General features: G+C 34.2%; 1 protein-coding gene across 2 annotated transcripts in view; it reads left to right on the top strand.

Moving 5' to 3' along the window:
- The window catches only part of LOC132745161 (uridine phosphorylase 2-like), a 73,215-nt gene extending 57,423 nt beyond the window's left edge, over positions 1–15,792 (top strand). For both annotated transcript variants that reach the window (XM_060733987.1, XM_060733986.1), the window contains exons 7-9: positions 2,141–2,279; positions 4,017–4,163; positions 14,867–15,792. In XM_060733987.1, coding sequence (XP_060589970.1) covers positions 2,141–2,279; positions 4,017–4,163; positions 14,867–15,006 — 426 coding nt within the window. In that variant the 3' untranslated portion in view covers positions 15,007–15,792. The remainder of the gene's footprint in view (positions 1–2,140; positions 2,280–4,016; positions 4,164–14,866) is intronic.
- The last annotated feature ends 8,405 nt before the right edge of the window (positions 15,793–24,197 follow it).

Below are 24,197 nucleotides of genomic sequence, written 5' to 3'. Positions count from 1 at the left end.
AACTTTGTCCAAGACATAGCTCTGAAACCATAAGAGGTTTGTAGGTAGATTGATCTCATCAAATAGAAGTGTAGTGCAAAAGAACCATAACTCTGTCTTGCTTAATTTTGTAGTTAGTGTTCATTTTAAGCTCTACTAATGTCCAAATTTTGCTTGCTATTATTGGCTATAACTTGGTTATTTTTGAATGGATTGTCTTCAAACTTGTATATTTTTTCTTCTTCTGAATTATAATATTTTATTAACATTGTCATTTATTTATGGAAAGGATTCATACTTTGACAAAACTAGTGTGACAAAACAGGCCTATTCAAATTATAAAAGGAAATGTTAAGATTTGTTCAAACGTTTCTTTGTTTGCTTTTGGAAAAAGTAAAAAGTCGAGCGTTGCTGCCGCCCGGTGGTTGCTCTTGTTACACTTTGAACTTTGTCAGGGACATAACTCTGATACTTCAAGAGGTAGAGCCATGTCGGGTATATTGGGACATCTAAGGCATATTTGTTACTGTGATTTTAAATATGCTTGTTGCAGTATTGGCATTGGATACTTAGGATAAGCTCTGTATGACTATCGTCTATAATGGGTCACTATCATAAGCATATGCAAAACAAACGCGATATACCTTGTTAAACAGAAGAGCATGAGGAGGCAGTTTTGGGACACGTCTAGTATTTATGGACAGAAAGAAGGGCATTTTGGGACACATTAATTTTAGTGTAAACATTTTGTAACAAAACATAGAACAGTAAATCTTATTTTGCATAGTTAAATTTGATTTAAAATTTCTTTTAAATAACAAGTCTAAATCAAATATAATACTATTTTATGATGCTTTATATATCTATAGAGTATGTGAGGTCAAATGGTCTAATTTATCTGTTCATTTCGAAGAACTGTAAGAGGATTAATGGCCCTTTTTGTATGCATTAACATCTTTAGATGCATGAGAGCACAATCAAAGTCTGAGACAGCACAGTGAGGGATTTAAAATGTCTGAGGGCTTCTGCAGATGTTAATGCATGAAAAAAGGTGCATAATTAGCGCTATTCTTGGAAAATAAATGTCAAATCGGCAATTCCTTGTTTCCTTGTCTTCATTTTGTACTATGATATTTTGTACATAGGTTGTGCTATGCTTTAAACGTGCTGGTACATGTATGTCGGAATCTCTAAGGAGTCAGGTTCCCTTTTCAGTTTTTTCCGCATTAAGTCTGAGTCATTTTGTTTTATCCTCATTTTCTCTGCCCTTTCTATAATTTTGTTTTTAAGATGTTTTTTGTTTTGATTTTTAAAGAAAAATATCTGACATACAAAGACAACTTCACTGAGTTAATGATACGTTTCTATAATATCTAATAACATAATAAACATTTGATATCCACGTGTCCCAAAACACCCTACATCAATAAAATGTTGTCGTGAGTTTTGGAACCACATTTTATGATGAATCAAGTAGTATTAACAGCTATAATATATGCTCACATGTTGATCAGGGGAATTTTTTCATCCTAAATTTATAGTTTACTTCTACAAAATATATCATAAACAGGTTTTATGAATTTAAGTACTGGCTATTTTTTCTTGAGCTTATTATAAAGCAGTGGCACGATTCTCCTAAATTTCACATCATGCAAAAAATAATAATATTCACTTAATGTACAGGCACTAGGTGGAAGCCAGCAGAAAAAAGGACGATTGATTGTCATTTCTAATTAAATAACTTAATAGAACTATACTTTTAAACGTTATAGTGAGATGCGGTCCAAAATACCCGATGCTACAACGCTCTATACTTTTTTATGTCCAAAACCTACTCGGGGAGCATCACCTGGTTCAACCAGTTCTTGTTTTTGCAATGTTTTGCATCTTTTTCTGTTTATTTGTATAAAGTTTACTAAAAGCATTATTTCTGGATGATACACTTTAATAAGGCAATGAAATGTTATAATTTTTGGTTCACAGAATGATAACATATCATAAAATGCAGGTATCAGAAGTTTTAATTTGGCTTCAGACCACCAATATTTCACATTAAGGTGGCATGTGGGTATTTGAATAACCTTTAGTGATGGCTTTAGTTATAATAACATTTATTGCAACTGCATAAGCAAAGTATTTGATAACTGATTTTATTTCCTAGGCAACGTTAGGTATGGTGCTGCAGCATCCAGCATTCCTTGATAAAAATCTGTGTGAAGAGCTTCTGGAAATAGCCAATCAGGATAAAGCTTACAAAAGTGTTATTGGCAAAACAATGTGCACATATGACTTTTATGAAGGTAAGGGTACATGGATGCTTTTAAAATCGTGTTTCAGTGTAGAAAACCATTTTTTTTTTCATTTTAGCAACCCGTGACTTTTTAAGATATGTTGTTTTCCCTTAGCAATAGCAACTTGAGTAACGTTTTTATATGTGCACTATTTCAGATACAAATATGAACTTTGGTTAAGATTTACATTTATGTTTATGAGTAAGATTTAGATTTAAGTTTTAGTTTAAGATTTAGATTTTATATCTGCTTTCGTTTATAGTGTACAATTTTACTTGTTCTTTGAGAGTATTAATTTTCAGGTGAGCAATATTAGGTCCATCATGGCCCTTTTGTTACACAAATGCAATTTTGTTTTTGCCTTCCATAGGGGTCATGGGTTTTCCATACTAATGTTAAAGCTTTAAAAATCAGCTTCTCTGAGACCCCAAGGGCTAGAGCACAATACATCTTATGATGGATCTCTACCAAGATTGTTTGCGTCATGATTGGGTCATGGATTCCATGTTTGAATATAGTCAAACCTTCAAAAGTTTCTTCACTGAAACTCTGATTGCTAGAGCTTCAGGTTGGCAAGAAATATCATCTAGTGGACTTATGTACAAGGTTGTTGAAATTAATGCCTGAAGTCACTATTTGCTGTGCCATGGGGTCATAAGTTTTACCTTTATGTACATAAAAACAATTAGAATAAAATATTTTTCTCTTAAACACCAAGGGTCTAAAGCCCAAAGATTTGGTGTTTAGGTTGGTAATGCCTAGTTGATGGCCCCTATTGATTTTGAGGTCATTTGTTCAAAGGTCAAGATCACATTGGCCTTGACCACTTAAACCTGGTCCAACTCATAGATTTAAGAAATAACATTGTTTTGATGCGAAACAATTAACCACTCAGGCCTACGGCCTTCGTGGTCAATTCCTACGCATCAAAACTCCAAACCGGTGTTAAATAGCCGATATACACCTCTCAGGCCGCTGTTATTTCGATTCTAACAAGATAAAATAAGGAAGATCACTAATGTTATTTTTTCAAGCGGAAATAACTTCCGGTGCCGATTTTTGTATAACGCTGTTCGATTTTCGCACCCTACTGTTGCGAAGATGTAGAAATTATTAAACAAAAGAAATAATATAATAAGAAAAAACTTTATTTTATCAAGTTTTCAACAATAAAAACTTATATCAGTGCCCCATTTATCATTCTTGTATGTATGACATAACGTCAGCTTGTTTATGAATGAGTTGTTTACTTAGGATGACGTCATTACGCTGCTTACGGATTGGCGCCGTTTTGTCAAAATATGTATTAACTGATATGAATCAAATATGTGACGTTAGTGTATGTGAGATATTATTTCCGTATTGTATGAAAAGAAAACATTATAAGAACTGAAAATATGAATAAAAATGCTTTTTATTGTTGCTTTAAAAGGCCTTGTAACTATATAATAAACATAAAAGCCGCATATACAAGTAGTCCCTAACCAGTGTTTATTGGTAGTTTAACACCTGTTTTTTCCTTCTTTGTCTATAGTGCAAAATCACGAGGAGTGTTAGATTTAGAAATTATTATTCCATTCTGTCTTCAGGCCAAAGACACACATATTTTCCAATTGTTTGTACAAACCTCCTATTAGTACTTTTTGGAAAAAAAAATGAGATGAAAAATAATATTAAGTCCTGTGTTGAGCAATAATTGGTGATTTCTGCTTAGGAATTCATAATTACATGTATTATATTTTACAGGGCAAGGGCGACTGGATGGTGCATTCTGTGACTTTACTGCTGAAGATAAAATTGCATTTTTAAAGAGAGTACATGATCGTGGAATACAGAATATAGAGATGGAATCCCTGTGTTTTGCTGCCATGGCACACAGGGCAGCTTTGAAAAGTAATTATATTATTCATCAAGTCAACTGTTTAAATAAGTGCACTTTTAGTTTTTACATCACTTTATAGAACATGTTATATTACAAGATTTTATTATCCAATGATATACAATACAGCCTGATTATAACGCTTATGTCCAATGTCTCAACACCGTGTTCTAACGAGGCTCCCATTAGAACGCTCATTGCGAAATTAACACATTACCCCACCCACCGCCTATATATATATAACGCTGACCATTTTTACTTACTGTTCAATGAATATCAACATTATCTTTTTCTAAAACAATTCAATGATGTAAACATACATTATATTCACAAATAATACTAATTATATTTAAAAGAAACAAAAAACTTTCGAAAGAAAAACATAAATCATGAATGTAGTGTAAACAGTAAGTCATTACACTGTAATTTTCAGTTCAGCTTTAGTTGTGTCCCCTAGTTAATCAAATGCCATTTACTTCCTTTCTCGGCCGTTCTATTTACAGTGCAGGATTTTAAATTGATTTTGGGCTTGTGTGGGTTATTTAATTCAGCGAGGTTTACATGTCACAGATATGTGTGTGAATTTTAGTTTATTTATACTCACCACCGGTTGCCAATGTCCCAGTTATGATATGAATTTGAGATTTTGGAAACAATTTGATGCCTGACTGATGGACAGATAAAACAACAAAAGAGCGGATAAACGCTAACCTTGGCATGTTTTTCACACCTTTGGCGCACATAAATGTCCTAATTACAATTGTTTATTGTACTTGACTGTCAAATTGAACGCGCGCTATAAATCTAGATCTACTTAATATTTTGTTTTTTTTAGCTCACCTGAGCCCAGGGTGAGCTATTAGGATCGGTGAATGTCCGTCGTCCATCGTACTTCCACAATTGCTTGTGAACACTCTAGCGTTCACATTTTTGAACCAATCATCATCAAACTTTGTCAGAATGCTTGTTTAGTCAATTGCTTGGATGAGTTCGAACATGGGTCATCTCCGATGAAAATCTAGGTCACAGGAGCTATAAATAGAAAAACCTTGTGAACACTCTAGCGGTCACATTTTTGAACCAATCATCATCAAACTTTGTCAGAATGATTGTCTAGTCAATTGCTTGGATGAGTTCGAACATGGGTCATCTCTGATGAAAAACTAGGTCACAGGAGCTAAAAATAGAAAAACCTTGTGAACACTCTAGTGGTCACATTTTTGACCCAATCATCATCAAACTTGGTCAGGATGCTTCTCTAGTTGATAGCTCGGATGAGTTCGAACATGGGTCATCTCTGATGAAAAAGTAGGTCACCGGAGCTCAAAATAGAAAAACCTTGTTAACACTGTAGCGGTCACATTTTTGCATCAATCATCATCAAACTTGGTCAAGATGCTTGTCTAGGTGATAGCTCGGATGAGTTCGAACATGGGTCATCTCGGATGAAAAAGTAGGTCACCGGAGCTAAAAATAGAAAATCCTTGTTTACACTCTAGCGGTCACATTTTTGCATCAGTCATCAACAAACTTGGTTAAGATGCTTGTCTAGGTGAAAGCTCGGATGAGTACGAACATGGGTCATCTCGGATGAAAAACTAGGTCACAGGAGCTAAAAATAGAAAAACCATGTTAACACTCTAGAGGTCACAATTTTGCCTCAATCATCATCAAACTTGGTCAGGATGCTTGTCTAGGTGATAGCTCGGATGAGTTTGAACATGGGTCATCTTGGATGAAAAAGTAGGTCACCGGAGCTAAAAATAGAACAACCTTGTTAACACTCTAGCGGTCACATTTTTGCATCAATTGTCATCAAACTTGGTCAGGAAACCTGTCTAGGTCATTGCTGGGAATAAATTGAACATGGGTCATCTCGGATGAAAAAGTAGGTCACCGGAGCTAAAAATAGGAAAATCTTGTTAACACTCTAGTGGCTACTGTTGTGATCCAAATATTCTGTTAATTGGTCTGAAAGTTTGTTTTGATGATTTCTAAGTCAAGTTCGAACATGGGTCATCTTGGATGAAAAACTAGGTCACACCGCCCAAATATGGAAAAACCTTGTTAACATTCTAGTGGTCACATTTGCGACTCAATTATCATCAAACTTGGTCAGGATGCTTGTCTAGATAATTGCTTGGATGAGTTCGAAATCGCATGTGGAACTAGGTCACTGGAGCTAAAAATAGAAAGATCTTGTTAACACTCTAGTTGCTACTGTTTTGATCCAAGTATCCTGGAAATTGGTCTGAAAGTTTGTTTTGATGATTTCTAGGTCAAGTTTGAATATGTGTCACCTGGGTAAAAAACTAGGTCGCACTGCTCAAATATGGATAATCCTTGTTAACACTGTAGTGGTCACATTTTTGACTCACCTGTCATGAGACTTGGTCAGAATGCTTGTCTAGGTAATTGTTTGGATGAGTTTGATAAGCCAGGTGAGCGATCTAGGGCCATCATGGCCCTCTTGTTTAGTTTTTTTAGCTCACCTGTCACTAAGTTACAGGGTAAACTTTTGTGATCGCTTTTCGTCCGGCGTCCCTTCCGTCCGTAAACTTTTACTTTAAATGACATCTCCTCATAAACCACTGAGCCAATTTCATCCAAACTTCACAGGAATGTTCCTTTGGTGGTCACCATTGTTCAAAGAATTTCATTCCATGCAGAACTCTGGTTGCCATGGCAACCATATGAAAAACTTTAAATATCTTCTTCTAAAAAACCCAAAGAGCTAGAGCTTAGATATTTGGCATGAAACATCTTCTAGTGAGTGTCTACCAAGTTTGTTCAAATAAAAGCCCTGGGGTCAAAATTGGCCCGGCCTCAGGGGGTCATTGATTTTCCCTATATGCATATAGTAAAAACTTAAAAAATCTTCTTTTAAAGAACCCAAAGAGTTAGAGCTAAGAAATTTAGCATGAAACATCTTCTAATGCGTGTCTACCAAGTTTGTTCAAATAAAAGCACTGGGGTCAAAATTTGCCCTGCCCCAGGGGGTCATTGATTTTCCCTATATGCATATAGTAAAAACTTAAAAATCTTCTTTTAAAGAACCCAAAGAGCTAGAGCTAAGATATTTAGCATGAAACATGTTTTAATGGATGTCTACCAAGTTTGTTCAAATAAGAGCCCTGGGGTCAAAATTTGCCCTGCCCCGGGGGTCATTGATTTTCCTTATATGTGTATAGCTAAAACTTAAAAAATCTTCTTTGAAAAAACTCAAATAGCTAGAGTTTAGATATTAAGCAGAAAGCGTCTTCTAGTGAGTGTCTACGAAGTTTGTTCAAATAAAAGCCATGGGGTATAAATTGGCCCCGCCCCAGGGGACATTGATTTTCCTTATATGTGCATAGCAAAGACTTAAAAATCTTCTTTGAAAAAACCCAAATAGCTAGAGTTTAGATATTAAGCATGAAACATCTTCTAGTAAGTGTCTACAAAGCCCTGGGGTCAAAATTGGCCCCATCCCGGGGGTCATTGATTTTCCTTATATGTGTATAGCAAAAACTTAAAAATCTTCTTCGAAAAATCCGAATAGCTAGAGTGCAGATATTAAGCATGAAACATTTTCTAGTAAGTGTCTACAAAGATTGTTCAAATAAAAGCCCTTGGGTCCAAACTGGCCCTGCCCCAGGTGTGTCATTGTTTTTAACTATATGTTTAAAGAAAAAACCAGCTAGACCTGAGATGTTAAGCATGAAACATCTTCTAATGGGTGTCTACCAAGTTTGTTCAAATAAAAGCCCTGGGGTTTAAACTGGCCCCGCTACGGGGGCCTATATACAGGTGAGCGACTTCAGGGCCATGATGGCCCTCTTGTTTTTTTTTGGGAGCCAAGGTCTATGAGTGCTATACTGAGATTAGCTTTATAACGGAGAGCGATATATCGAGGCTACAGTGTGTATGGTATCTTAGTCCACATTGCAGCAGATATTGTTTAGCTTATGTCTGTTTTAAAATGTGCAGTACAATTGACCATTCTTTAGGTGACATTATGCTCATTTTTCCATGGTCAAGTTGAGCTGAATCAGCTATAAAGTTCAAAGGATTGACCATCATAATGGTGATTATTTACGAGAACTTACCATTTTGTATAATGTCACTTTAAACTAAAGAACTGTTGTTCATGTAATATTGTTGTCATACTTAGTTCAGTGATAGTTTATAGAGAAATTTTCTACATTGTTGAGATTCAGTTGGCAAAAATCTTCTTCTTTTTTTTATGCATCCGCCATAAAATGGCTGGGGCATATAGTGTTACCCCATCATTCTGATATTATCTGTCTTAGTAACGGTTGCACACATTCAACTCAAATTTGACATATGGATATATCATAGGAAAATGCAGGTCAAAGTTGAATTTGGTCAAGGTCTGATGACTTTTGGCAGACTTATGCCCCCTGATGAAAATTTCAGTTTCCGTTCATTATATCCCCAACGGTAGTACACATTCAACTCTGATTTGACGTATGGATACGTCAAAGAAATGCATAAGTCTAGTTCGAATTTGTTCATGGTTCGATGCTTTTTAGCTCTACTTTTGTTGTTGTATCCACAAACCTGTACCTTGATCATAACTTTTTAAGTTCTTGGTGTATTGTCTTCATACTTGGCCACAACAACCCTTGGAACAAGACCTTTCAGTAGACCACACTAACCGTGACCTTTATCCATAAATGACCTTGACCTTCAAGGCCAAATGTCCAAAATTTGCTTGTTCTTGCTATTATTGGCTATAACTTTGTTCAGTTTGAATGGATTGTCTTCAAACTTGAACATAATAATCTTCAAGGATAGCCCGACAAACATTGACCTTCACTCATAAATGACCTTAAATTTGAAGGTCAGGTTATTTAAATTTTCATTTTTTTGGCTGTAACTGGCTGTTACTTTGTTATTATTGAATGGATTCAGACTTCATATTATAACAGAACATTTTTAAGGACAAGACCTTTATGTATATGAAACTCAAATTGACCATGGCTCTTTTATGACCTTGACCTTGGAGGTTAAATTATTGAATTTTCACTGATTTGTGCGTTTATTGACTATATATAAATTTTCTTCTGTGATACATATATATATTTTTTTCCTCCTGAATTTGATAATATTTTCTTAACATTGTCATTTATTTATGAAAAGGATTCATCAAAGATGTAGATAACAGAGATAAGCAGCTCCTATATACTCCATTGAAATATTACTCATGCTTATCAAAAAAAGTGAAAAATTAGGCATTTTGTAGCAAATAAATCTTAATGGATGTACATTTGATCCTTTTTATGCCACCGCAGCATCTGCGATGTGGTGGCATATAGCGATTCACCTGTGTGTGTGTGTTTGTTTGTGTGTGTGTGTGTTATATAGATTATATAGTGAACTTAAAAAATCTTCTTGTGAGAAACCACTAGTCCAATTTAAACCAAAATTGGCAGGATTGATCCTTCGGTGAAGGGCTTCCAAAGTTGTTCAAAGAATTTCATTCCATGCAGAAATCTGGTTGCCTGATGGCAACCGAAAGGAATTATAAGAATAAATTTAAAAATTCTTCTTGTAAAGACCTAAAAGGCCTAGAGCTTAGATATTTTGCATAAGCCATTGTCTGGTAGACCTCTACCAAGATTGTTCAAATTATAGCACTGGGGTCAAAATCGGCCCCGCCCCAGGGGTCATTGATTTTCACTATATGTACATATAGTAAAAACTAAAAATACCTTCTTGTAAAGACCCAAAAGGCCTAGAGCTTAGATATTTTGCATAAGGCATTGTCTGGTAGACTTCTACCCAGATTGTTCAAATTATAGCCCTGGGGTCAAAATGGGCCCCGCCCCGGGGGTCATTGATTTTCACTGTATGTACATATAGTAAAAACTTAAAATACCTTCTTGTAAAGACCCAAAAAGGCTAGAGCTTAGATATTTTGCATAAGGCATTGTCTGGTAGACCCTTACCAAGATTGTTCAAATTATAGCCCTGGGGTCAAAATTGGCACCGCCCCAGGGGTCATTGATTTTCACTATATGTACATATAGTTAAAACTTAAAATACCTTCTTATAAGGACCCAAAAGGCCTAGAGCTAAGATATTTTGCATAAGGCATTGTCTGGTAGACCTCTACCCAGATTGTTCAAATTATAGCCCTGGGGTCAAAATCGTCCCCGCCCCGGGGGTCATTGGTTATCCTTATATGTATATAGTAAAAACTTACAGTAAAAACTTTAAAAAAAATCTTCTAGTAATTGACAAATGCTAGAGGTAAGATATTTTGTATGAAACATTGTGTAGTGAAGCTCTAGCAAGATTGTTCAAATTATAGCCCTGGGGTCAAAATTGGCCCCACCCCTAGGGGTCATTGATTTTCACTATGAACATAGAGTAAAAAATTTAAAAAATCTTCTTATCTGAAGGTACAAGGCTTAAAGCTTTGATATTTGGTATATAATATCATCTTTGGGTCCTCTACTAATGTTGTTTTAATTATGCCCCTAGTGTTGAAATTGCCCTGCCCCAGAGGCGCTAGATTTCCTTATATGTATAAAGTAAAAACTTGAAAAATCTTCTTCTCTGAATTGACAAAGGCTAGAGTTTAAATATATGGCATGAGACTTTGCGAAGTGTACCTCTACCAAGATTGTTCAAATTTTAGCCCTGGGGTCAAAATTGGTTCTGCCCCGGGGGTAATTGATTTACATTATGTACATCTAGTAAAAAAATAAAAAATATTTTTGTCTGAAGGTACAAGGCATAGAGCTTTCATGTTTGCTATATAATATCATCTATAGGTCCTCTACCAAAGTTATTCAAATTTTTCCCCTGGTGTCAAAACTGGCCCTGCCCGGGGGCATGATTCTCATTATGTACACATAGTAAAAACAGAAAATAAAACAAATGTTTTCTGAATTTGAGAAAGCTTCAGCTTAGATATTTGACTTGAAATGTTGTTTGGTGGACCTGTATCAAGATTGTTTTGAATTAAACCCTTGGGTCAAAATTTTGCCTTGACCAAGGGGACAGTGACCTACTTTCTTGTCCTTTGATGTACAGCAATGAAATTTTGACCATGTGCATAGTTTTAGTTGTAAAATTGAACTTTGATATCAGGTGACCTAGATTTTGATAATGTGACCTACTTTCTTGTGCTTTGATCTACAGCTATGAAATTTGAACCATGTGCACAGATTAAGATGTAAAGCGGACTTTGATATCAGCTTACCTAGATTTTGACAAAGTGTCTTACTGTGTTGTCCTTTGATGTAGTCATGAAATTTAGGCTGTGTGAAATATGACCTTCACCACCAAATTCACTAGACTCAAGTGCATTGATATATTCCTGCTCTGATCTTTTATTTGATTAACAATAGATTTACTCACTAATCTGATAATAAGAATTAGATAGGTCAGGGATCTATGCATTATGACAATCCTCAATTGTATAGAAACAAAAAAAAATATGTTCCTACACTACTATTTAGTGTTGTATTAATGCGGTGGCATAGCATTTTTCTCAAATGCAATCTTGTTTATTATACACCATTTGAAAGTTAAATCTTTTATCTATTGCTGTATGTTAAAATATTGGTAACTTTCCTTGCATTTCACTTAGAAAAACATAGTAGAACATAATAAACCACTGAGCCAGTTTTTTCATCATATGAATAGTTTTGTTACAAAAATTAATGAGTAGTTCTCTTTAAAAATTGATGTATCATCTACTTAAATGGGAACTGTAAATTCTTTTACCTGCAGCCATAGACAAATGCATAAGCTTTCAGAAAATGTATTATTTTACTAATTTTGATATCTGGTTAATAAGTTTTACCTGCTACAAGTTTTAAGTTTAGCAAGCATGCATGATATCTTAAGTGGCTAGGAAGTTGCCTATCTCATTAATTCATACTTTGACAAAACTAGTGTGACAAAACAGACCTATTAAAATTATAAAAAGGAAACATTAAAATTTGTTCAAACGTTTCTTTGTTTGCTTTTAGAAAAAGTAACAAGTCGAGCGTTGCCCCCACCCAGCAGTGGCTCTTGTTGACAGAGTTATGCCCCTTTTACTTTGAGAAAAATAAGAAATTCTCAGTTTCTGTTTATTATCTCTCCAACGGTAGTACACATTCAACTCAAATTTGACGTATGGATACATCAAAGGAATGCACAGGTTAAGTTTGAATTTGGTCATGGTTCAATTGTTTTTGGCTGAGTTATGCTCCTTTCAGGGAAATTTTCAGTTTTTGTTCATTTTCTCCCCAACAGTTGTACATTGTCAACTTAAATTTAATATATGAATATGTCATAGGAATACGCTGGTCAAGTTCGAATTTGGTCATTGTTCGATTATTTTTGACAGAGTTATCCCTCTTGAACTTTGAAAAAAATAAGAAATTTTTAGTTTCTGTTCATTATCTCCCCAACAGTGATACACTGTCAACTCAAATTTGACATATAGATACATCTTAGGAATAAGCAGGCCAAGTTAGAATTTGGCCATGGTTTGATGATTTTGGACAAAGTTATCTCTCTTGAATGATAGAATTTTTTTTGAAATTTTCAGTTTCCAAACTCTTTCAGCTACAAATAATTTGCAAAAGGTTAACACTGAAAAGTTTCATGGCCTTGCATGGACTTTGTATAAAAATGGTTTGTGTTAACATTGAATAGTTGAAGGACTTTGAACTTAGAATGAAAAAAATAGTTTGTGCAAACAAATTTGGAACTAAATATTATTATATCGTTTGAATTTTGGCTGCATGTGGTGGCATCCGTGGCGTGACAACACATTTCTAGTTTTGTTTTCAAGATCTAAATATTTAGTATTAAGGACTCTGAGATAGTTACTTTCAGAGAAGTCCTCTCATCAAGTGGAGAAGGAATAAGCTAATAGATGTCAAAATTGGATTACATGTCCTGACTGTGATCAAGAATGAAACAAATTTTTATTTGATGAGCTTCATATTTAATGTCACTACAACCTAAGCAGACTTTTCAACAGCTTCTAGACAGAGACAGATTCTATGTGGTCAGCAGATGGCCCATAATGTATTGATTGTATTGTCAATAGTCAAAGATAATGGAAATAATGACATAATGTCCTTAGTAAAACAATAATGCCCAAAGTTTAGATATTTGGTTTGAAGTATTGCCTGTTGGGCATTTATAAAAGATATGTAAATCATGCCAGTGGTCCAACTCTTTGGGTAACAAAGACTTCTATAGCAAACTTATTCTACTCCAAAAATTATAATATTCAGAACTGAGATGTTGGGTATGTAGCATTACTTGTGGTCCTCTACAAAAGATATATCATTTTGACCTTTTGGGTCAAAATTGATCCAAACCTGAGTTTACTTAGTTAACTTAGACAAAAACTAAATTGAATTTTACAGAGCTGCTATACCGACAGCTTAGAATTGGCAATAGGACCCCTACACAATTTCTTTGCATCATAAAATGGGATAAAAAAAAAAGCTGGCCCTAGCTGTTACTTAGGTTATAAGGTCTTCTATAGCAAAAATACTTTATAAGTCTTCTTTCTACACTACAATGCCCAGATAGTGTACCTGCCCTTTAAACGCAATAGGGAGAGCATCAGATTAGTTATTCAGGAGTCCTTGGTTATATTCTGATGCAAGGCGTAACTTCACTAAGCCTCAAGCCCTGTGGTCATTAGTTTCTCACTGCTGATTCAGAAATCATGTGGAATAAGTAGACAGTCTTTTGCAAAAAAAACCCTGGTAATTACTGGTTAGGTATCAGTAGTCAATCTTTTGCAATGTTAATGTAATGTTAGGTATCCAGGAAAGTCAGATAGGTGGATTGATGGCAGAGATATGACCAAAAGCCTGTTTAAATCAGCATAAAAACCAAGAAAACAAACAAAATGCTTACTTAATGTACATGTATTTAGCATCATCTTGTGGACATTTACAAAAGTTAGTTGTATTTTAGGCTCCAGTTTAATAGTTTGCTTCATCTTGGTGTTTATATAGATTACAACAACATATATAGGAAAATAGAGAATTTCTAGTAGACCTCTAAACAACTTATATGAATCATGTCCCTGGTGTCAAACATGCCACTTACTTATCCCCACCTGCAGTACCCCCTCCCGGCTCGCCATGTATCCTTATCACCTACTTCTGCTTTAAAGAATGACATTTTCTAGCAATAAATCTCAGATATATGAGATCAGATCATCATGGTCCTATTGTTTTATCCTATTGTCACAGGGTGAGAGAAATGTGCAGCCTGACCGGGACTCGAACCCGGGACCCTCGGAATACCGTACCGCGGCTCTACCGACTGAGCTATCCGGCTGCTTACACATCTTCTCCCCTATATAGTGAACAGTTCTGAACCGTGACATACTCCCCTGCTATATTGAAATTCGTCCTCGAATTTCACAGAGTTACAGAGCAATGTAAATTAAACTCTGAGCTATATCAGTCACGGTCCCCCGTTGGGCACCAAATGTCACAGGGTGAGAAAAATGTGCAGCCTGACCGGAACTCGAACCCGGGACCCTCGGAATACCGTACCGCGGCTCTACCGACTGAGCTATCCGGCTGCTTACACATCTTCTCCCCTATATAGTGAACAGTTCTGAACCGTGACACTATCTGTGTTAAAAATTCGTTTCTCTACATATCAAGAATATTTTCCAATAATTTTTAGCTAGGTTATGTTTGATATGAATTTTTTAACATGGTTTCAGGTGCAATAATCTGCTGTACTGTGGTTGACCGCTTAAAAAGTGACCAGATAACAGCAAGTCATGAAACACTTGAAGAATGGCAAATGAGACCTCAGAGAGTTGTTGCCAAATATATACGTCAACAGTTGGGACTTGAATAGATACATTAACACGAATCCTGTAGTTATATTTTGTTCTGTTCACCATGTACAAAAATCACATTGTTTAGCCCATGTCATCTAGTTAGGTGCTTTGTTTGAAATAAAGAAGCAAACTGTATCAATATATATATATTACAGGGGTCTTCAGATGAAGTACTTTTCAAGCAATTCCATTAACTGCATGCTTTTTATTACAGTGAAATGTTTAAGATATTGAATTTGTGTTCAAGCCTTTTAGAATAGCCAAAAGGTCTTAACTTTTCTGTCTACTTTTCTCTTAATTTGATGGTTTTCCGTAAATATACAAGAAAAATGTCCCGACAAATTTAATATCTATGATGCTCATCTGGTATCAATAACAATTTAATCATTATACTTATAGACACAGCACATTATTTATTCTTCTATATGTTAATATGTTTTAGCTTTATTTATTTGTAGTCACTTCTATTTTACACTTTTATATGCAAGATTTATATATAATGTGCATTTTTTGTCATACTGGTATTTTACCTACAGGCAAACAAAGATATGTAAATTTAAGAGATATTTTTATTAGACTTTATCAACAAAACCATATTGTAAGCTCTACAACTGATGCAATTTCATTGAAATTTTACAGGAATGATTGGTAGCTAAAGTACTTGCGCATACTAAAGGGTTTTCTACTTGAATGATTTTTGTCAGAGTTATGGCCCTTTAATAAAAAGGTGTTAATAAAGTTTGTATGGAATACTCCTCTTTTACCAATAATGTAATTTTATTGAAACTTTAAAAGATTGATTAGTAGGTAAGTACTTTGCGATTACACAAACCCCTTTTCTTTTCAGTCAGACGGGGGTTTTAAAACCCCCTTTATTTCAAATCCCCGGCATTAAGAAGGGGGGTTTCATCCTCCTTCTGGCAACCCCTTGATGTACCATTTTGATGGGGGATTTTTTGGCAGAGTTATGGCCCTTCAAAAAGGGTTTTTTTTGTGTTGCCAGCTACTTGTTTGGACTTCTCTTCAGAAACTAAGTGCATTTTCATCAAAACTTTACAGGAATAATAAATACTATGTCTAGTTGTGCATCTCATCAACATTTTTTATGATTATTGTCAGATTAATGATTTTAATTTTTAAAATTTGTCTGGACTACTACTCTTACACCACTTAGGCAATTTTTATGAAACTTTACAGGATTGATTGGTAGCTTAAGTACTTGCACATATTTCTGGTTGAAGGATTTTCAGCCTTGAATAAAAAATGTATTTTGCCCTTTTAATGATTTTTGGGTCTCCTATTACACAATAGCAGCAAAATGCAATTGGCTATCATGAGGTGACACATGTCATCACTGATGAACCTTGTCTTATTTTTGTAGCCTTTTGTGAATTTGACTAACAGTGTGTAGTTTCCGAGGGCTGTGCCCAAGGGTCTGACTAGGACCTTAACACAGCCTTAACATTCTGCATAACTGGATATAATATAAATTTTGGCCTAGCTTCTGCAAGTTTTAATCTTCTAAAATTTCTAGCAGAACCTTGGCAGATATAAATGAGGTAGAAAGTAACAGAAAAACACCATTTCAGTACTTCTGTGGAAAAAAAACTTTGAAATCATCTCCTCAGAAACTGCAGTGCCAAGAACCTCGACATTTGGCATGTAGTATACATGGCTTCATATTTACACACTTACTGATCAATAAAAAGTACATAATCTGGGCAAAGCTACATAGCTATGGCTTCCATTCATTTCAAGTTATTGCTCTTTTCAGCACTTTGAAAATTGATATGGTTAACCTAAAATTCAAGTTGAATATATCTTAAAGCTACATTAAGTAAATATGTAAAAATATTTTTGCGGACGGCCTACAAACCAAGCATTCTACAGTTTCATTAACCTTTTTAACAGTATCGTTGTGAATCTCATCAAATATTGTTTATAAATTAGGATTTTGAATGGAAAACCCCACCATAACACTAAAGTTTGTATACGAATTTTAACATGCAAATGAAGACTATAATCAGCTTGTGTATGCGCTATGTCACTGTGTTATAGTTGCTATTCAAAACACAGCAAATATAAGATTTTCTTGTGCAAAACACACTTTTACCGTTTACGCTTCACGATGCACTAGGCCTTTGGTTCAGAAAAAATAATCATCTCGTAAAAAAGATTAAATTTGTATGAAAATATCCGTTACAAATTGTGGAAATATACCGTTAAATTAAAACTGCTACTTAAAGTCATGTTTGTTGATTTAAATTTGATGTATAGCTCGAATTCGCTATTCCTTTCATTATCTGTTTACATCAATATTGACAAATACGAGTGTTGATAATTCTTATATAAAAGCATATTATTTAATCGCTTTAATAATTATTTAATCACCTAAATAATTACTAATTTTAACTGTTCAGCGTAATAGCGTAGTGGTTGAGTGTTAGCTTCGTCAGTGTAAAGACCCTGGTTCGATTCCTGGAAAAGGCATTTTTCTTTTCTTATATATCTTTTTTATATATATATTTATTTCAACGATCTGGATTTTAGTTCCTCGTGAATTAAGTTCATACAATACTATTTGAGAACATTTAGTTTTACACACATTCGCTTTCGACAGGTTAAGTTAGAGGCAACCCTCACAGTCGTAATTAGAGTGATAAATGAGGTTATAAATATACAATTGAGCCGAAATTGTTAAAAAATGTAGCTAATTGAATTCAGAGTTTTAAATAGTAATAAATTAACAATACTTTTCAATCTGTTCAATGACTGTTAAAATCAAATTCATTCCATTTTTCTAAACCGTTGTAAGTTTAACTTTAATTGTAAAAAATTATAAATCACAGGTTTATAAGACAATATGAAAATGTTTTTTTTTTTTGAAAGTAAAAACCATACACAAAAAATATTGCACAATTGCAGATTTGAACTCGGAAATTTTTTTTTCTTAACTTTCTCTTCATAATCTGAACTCTCTAACCACTACGCTACCCGGATTTACGTGTCCATATCCACTTTTATTCTTCTATATTGCAATAAAAATGCAAAGTGTAATAACTGAATAACTTGCACAACCTATTATATCATAATGGCATGACCGATTAATGTAAACATTCGACTTATAAGAATGATCTGAAGGCGGAGTTTCTCATGCAAACAGAAATTGTACTTTCGAATTCGCCACAATGAGGTTGCACATTTGTATGCTCATAAAATCTCATTTTGGTTGTCTGGACACCAAAATAAGATCTGGAGTCGATATGAAACCCAATTTATTAATGAAATGTCGCTATTTCTGTTTTTATGAAATTTATTAAATGTAACTTTAAGCTCTATCTTTATTGATGGCTTCATAATTTCCACACTTCTAAATACAAAGTACATGATATTGCCAAGTTACATAGCTGTGCTATCCATTTTTCCAAGTTATTTCCCTTTTTATCACTTGAAATAGGGCATTTTCTGGTTAACCTATGCCAGCAAGTTGGATTTATCTTAACATTTTCATTTATTTAATGATATCTTCCATATTTGGTAGGTGGATACCTTAAAGTTACATTTAATAAATTTCATAAAAAACTAAATAGCGACATTTCATTAATAAATTGGGTTTAATATCGACTCCAGGTCTTATTTTGGTGTCCAAACAACCAAAATGAGTTTTACTAGCATGAAAAAAAGTAACCTCATTGTGGCGAAGTACAATTTCTGTTTGCATGAGAAACTCCGCCTTCGGATCATCCGTACATCAATATTAAATCAACAAACATGACTATAAGTGGCAGTCCTAATTTAACGGTATATTTCCGCATTGTAACGGATGTTTTCATACAAATTTAATCTTTTTACGAGATGATTACTTTTACTGAATCCCAAGTTTAGTGCACCGTGAAGCTTAAACGGTAAAACTGTGTTTGCACAAGAAAATATCACATTTGCTGTGTTCCGGATAGCAACTATAAAATTGTGACGTAGCGCATACACAAGCTCATTATAGTCTTCATTTGCATGTTAAAATTTGTATACGAACTTTAGTGTTACCGTGGGGTTTCCCGTTTAAAATCCTAATTTATGAACAATATTTGATGAGATTTACAACAAAACTATTAAACAGGATAATGAAACTGTAGAATGTTTGATTTTTAGGCCGACGGCAAAATATTTTTACATATTTATTAAATGTAACTTTAATGGTCCTCTAACTTTTTGTGGAGTAAAGTGTCACTTGGGCCAAGGTCAATGTCATTGGTGTAAAAATTGTTTAACATGTTTGCTCATAGTCTTTATTTTTATATTGATGTCTTTCATGTATAATATGCACATACATTCCTTTTGGGTTCAGTTAGAGGTCATTTGGGTCAAGGTCACCAATGACAGACCAAAGTAGATTTTTACACTTTTAAAGGTGTAACCTTATCCTTTTATATTTGGTAGGAACCTAAAATTGAGAAAACTTCTTTGGATGGAGTCAGGGGTACTGAAAATAGATTTTTACACTTTTGCCAATACAACCTTTATTTATTGACATATGTCTTTCATATTTGGCAGGAAGATTACATTGCATTTCATTCTTCATTTTGATTGAGTAAGGGGTCAGTGGGTCAAGATCAGGGGTGCCAAAAATAGATTTGCTTAATACACAGCCTTTATTTTTAGACTGATGTTTTTCATATTAAGAAGGAACATGCCTTTTATGGTTCAGTGTTGGGAGTCTCAAAGTCAAGGTCACCTGTGCTAACAATAAATTTTTTTTTATCCCCCACTGAAAAGGCGGCGGGGGATATAGAAATAGTCTCTGTCTGTCTGTCCAACCGTCCGTCTCTCTGTCCCACTTTTTTGTTCGGTGCATATCTCAAAAAGTATTTGAGTTATCAATTTGAAAATTCATAGGTGGATAGATCATATTGAGGAGGAATGCAATCAAGAATGATTACTCTACCCTGCATATTTTTTCAGTTATTGCCCTTTGTTATTTTTTAAACTTCATTTTTGTCCAGAGCATAACTCAAAAAGCCTTTGAGATATCAACATGAAACTTCATAGGTGGATAGATCTCACTCAGGAGGTGTGCACTGCACAAGAGTGATAACTCTACCCTTCATAATTTTTATTTTTTCAACATCAATGACTTACCAACTTAATGTTTAATTGTTCAATGTTCAATTACAAAACACCATGACTTTGTAAAATTACAAAATGTATATAACTGAGTTTACATATTTTCTTTTTATAATTTTCTGTCCGTATAACTGAGTGAATGGTAAACATTTTATTTGGAAAAATTGTTACAGACAAGAATCTGAGCTTGGAGCATTTGTGTTTAACAAGCACATTCTTGTTCCCTGCGGTCTGGAGACCGCAGGGTATTGGTACGTGTTTAACTTTTGAGGCATGGAGGAGCACGTGACCTGTTTTCGGTACATGGAGGAGCATGTGATCTGTAAACTGTACATGATTGGTTAATTGACCTTTTCGAAAACCTAGCTAAATACCGTTTGCCGGTACGTTACGGATTTACCTCTAGGGAATTAGTCCGAATTACACCTAATTAAGAACAAAAAACTATTACGTGATATTTCTAATTTTCTACAATTATTTTACCGTTTAAGGTGAAAAAACTTGAATTATGTGTTTGAAAATTATCAATGTTTCTATAAAATCTATCTCAAATTTTACAAACAATAAGAAACCTATGTAATTCGTAGTGGCATCTGCCATAATAAATAGAGATATTTTATGCGTAAACTTGTGTGTTAACTTTATTCTTTGTTTGCTAGGAATTATTCATAAAGTGGTAGGCCTATTTAATCATTTTCTTAAAAAGAAATAATTGTTTGATGTTCGACCTTCTCCGGTCTTCAACGGTCACCAGTTTCCAAAGACCTTCTTCTATATTGATCGATTATTGTCAACTATATTCCTAATACAAACGTTTATTTATCCACCCCCACACACAATTTTGAAAATAGTTCAATGACATATCTTTATATCATTAAAAATGTTCCCCGCAGGAAACCATTTTACTTGTTTATATTTTGCTTTATTGTTGGTCATTCTACTCAGGCTGTTGTATAGATTGAGATAATTGTTGTGCAGTGCTCAATACCTTATCTGTCTTTTGTAAATATTTTATGCAATCGCCCTTTGTGATTTTTGTCTGGAGCATAACTTTAAAAAGCACTTGAAACTCTATAAATTAATTTATACAAATTTATTTTGAAAGATTGTGTTGGAAGCTATAAAAATCTGAACCTGGAACCAACCAGTTCTAACCAACAAGTGTATAGTCTCTTGCTCACAAAAATGTTAACCACTCGGCCACTCTACTTAATAAATTGATTGATCTTATTGAGGAACAGTGTAGCATCATTTTGGAATTATTACCCAATGTAATTTTTCATACTTTTTTTTTCAGAGCATAATAATAAGCTACTTGAAAGGTTTTATCAACATTAAGCTTTAGAATTTTTTTCGAGGATTTGTGAAGTGTCTAAGAGCCATAACTCTGTTCAGCATGCTTTTAGGTTTTTCCCATCTAATTTTTCATACTTAATTTTTATCCAGAGTATAACTGTAAGTCAATATCATTATGAGTTATCAACTTGAAATTAAATAATAAATATAATCTACTGATTAAAGTAGCATGTCAGCATATTTATGCAAGGTGTACAGTAATCTTGTTGTTATAATTAAATGATCATTAGTTACCTTTATAACAGTTAATGAAAATAATATAATATGCAAGTTAAGATTTAGATGTGAGTACTTGCCAGGAATCCTTTTAAGCATTTTATTAAATATGTCAGTTTGTAAGATGTAATGTAAAAATAAATGATGCATTATTCATACTTATATTTTTATCTGGACATGTCCTATATATAAAGGATTTTTAATATCATTTCTGTTTTATATGTCAGTGGCATTTAAAAGTGTATTCTGGCATGGTTATCATCAGTATATTCATCTCTTGGCCCAACAAAAAGGCTACAAGCTATGAAGAAGTCATGTGGTAAAATTGCATTTACTTCTTATTTTCCCAGAGTCAGTTATAAAAAAAAAGGACTAGTTATTGATTTTATACAACAATTGATATTATATTCATGATAAGCTTGCAATTCTCCCTAGCTAGTCAAAATAAATGTTAAGTGAAAAAAGTTCTGAAATAAGTGAAAGGTTATACAACCAAAATAAAGTGATATTGAGGTTCTGATAGCATGCTACAGTGGGATAGGTAGTTTATTTTTGACCAGAATGCATTTGAGAATGTAGAATAGAAAACAAAGAAGGGTGGACTCCAACTGAATCTACCTATTACTTTAATCAAGATGAAATAAAATCTTTTAAAGTCAGGATGAAATACCATGCTAATTCTGGTTACTAAAACCTCAGTATTGTTTTCTTTTGATTTATTCTAGTAGCTATTGTTATGTTTTAAGTGCTGTAATTGTTATGTTTGTATCTCTGTTTTTTTTTTTAAATAAATGAAATATTGTAAGCTAAAGATTTTTGTTCTTTCTTTTTTGTTAAGGGTGAAAAATTGTTCAAGTTTGAGATAGTTAGAGATTGTTACAAGGAGAAATTATGAAACATTGAGAGTGCAAGAGGGAGAGATTGTTAGAAGGTTAGATAGTTAGAGCGTGAAATTTTGTTAGAGGTTGAGATTATTACAGGGTAAGAGATTATTAGAGGTTAAGATAGTAAAAGAGTGAGATTGTTAGAAGGGCTGATATTGTTGGAAGGTGAGACGGAAATTGTTTGAGGGAGAGATTATTAGAGAGTGAGAGTGAAATAGGGAGGAATTGTTAAGGTGAGATTGTTAGAGGGAGAGGTTATTATAGGGTGATTTTTTAGGTTGACTTTTTTTGACAAAAAAAGTAGAGGTATTTTAATAGTCCTGGCGGCGTTGCCGTCCGCAAACTTGTACCTGGATCATAACTTTTTATGCTCCCCGAAAAATTTCAGGGGAGCTTATAGTCGTCGGGTTGTCCTTCCGTAGTTATGGAGATACCAGCTTATATGCAAAAACTTAACCAAGAATTTCTAAGTCGAAAAAAGGGCATAATTATGCAAAAAAGCAAATCAGAGTTATGGGACTTGTGCCAATCATGTTAGAAATTCACAGAAAACAAGTGTGTGAAGTTTCAATCCATTCCCTTCAGTAGTTATGGAGATACCAGCTTACACGCAAAAACTTAACCACAGGGACGCCGACAAATGGGTGACTGCATTAGCTCGATTATTCTACAAATAGTCGAGCTAAAAAGGAAACGTTAAGATTTGTTCTTTGCTTTTAGAAAAAAAAAAAGTTGAGCGTTGCCCCCGCCCGGCGGTGGCTCTTGTTAGAAGGAGGGATTGTTAGAGGGTGTGATTGTTAGAGGGAAAGATTGTTGAAGGGAGAGATTGTTAGGTGATTTGTTTAAGAGAGAGGTTGTTAGATGGTGATATTGTAAGACGTAGAGATTGTAAGAGGTGATATTGTTAGAGGGAGAGATTGCTAAGAGGGTGAAGCTTGTTAGACTGGTTTGATTTTGGGAAAATGTTCATCCTAACGGCATATTTTAGTACAAGCAGGTAGTTGGACTTACTTACCTATTTCGAGTACGCTGAATTCATTTTTTGCTCTACCACGGCTGTATTTTTATTTCTTGACCTTCAAAAATTAATTTCAAAATGGCCGCCATTGAATTATTTTATTTTTACTTTAATTCTCCCAAGGGCGAGATATGAACACCTTTTTTGGCATTTTATTTAAAGCTTTGTTAATTGTAGTCTGCTAAAGTGTGAAAGAGAAGAAAAGATGCAAAAAAAAAAGAAAGAAAAAAGAAAAATATATTGCGGCAGCCATCTTGGATTTCAAATGGCTGACAATTTCCTATGTTTCTATACACTGTATTATTTTAAAAGTAAACAAGCACAAGAAGGCTTTCAAAAGTTGGTCCGTACTTCACTTCAGTGTTGTTATACATTTGCATTTTCTGGTCCTTGGGGATTATTGAGTCCAGCACTTTTAAGTGTTGGGATTTGAGTACCGCTCAAGCCGGTTCTATGGGACGTGAAAATTGTTGCACTTTTTCGTTATCCCTCATGTACAGACTCAATCAAACCGAGTCTGCAATTTCATGTAATTTTGCAAATTATACCAAAATACATGATTGTATTTGCGTTTGTTTTTAGATGCTTTTTATGTACTTCTAAGAATACAATA

The sequence above is a fragment of the Ruditapes philippinarum genome, unplaced genomic scaffold (assembly GCF_026571515.1).
Source record: "Ruditapes philippinarum isolate M1 unplaced genomic scaffold, ASM2657151v2 ctg323_1_1_1_1, whole genome shotgun sequence".
NCBI lineage: Eukaryota > Metazoa > Mollusca > Bivalvia > Venerida > Veneridae > Ruditapes > Ruditapes philippinarum.
The sequence above is the reverse complement of the archived record's forward strand: the minus strand, read 5'-3'. Positions and strand labels throughout refer to the sequence as shown.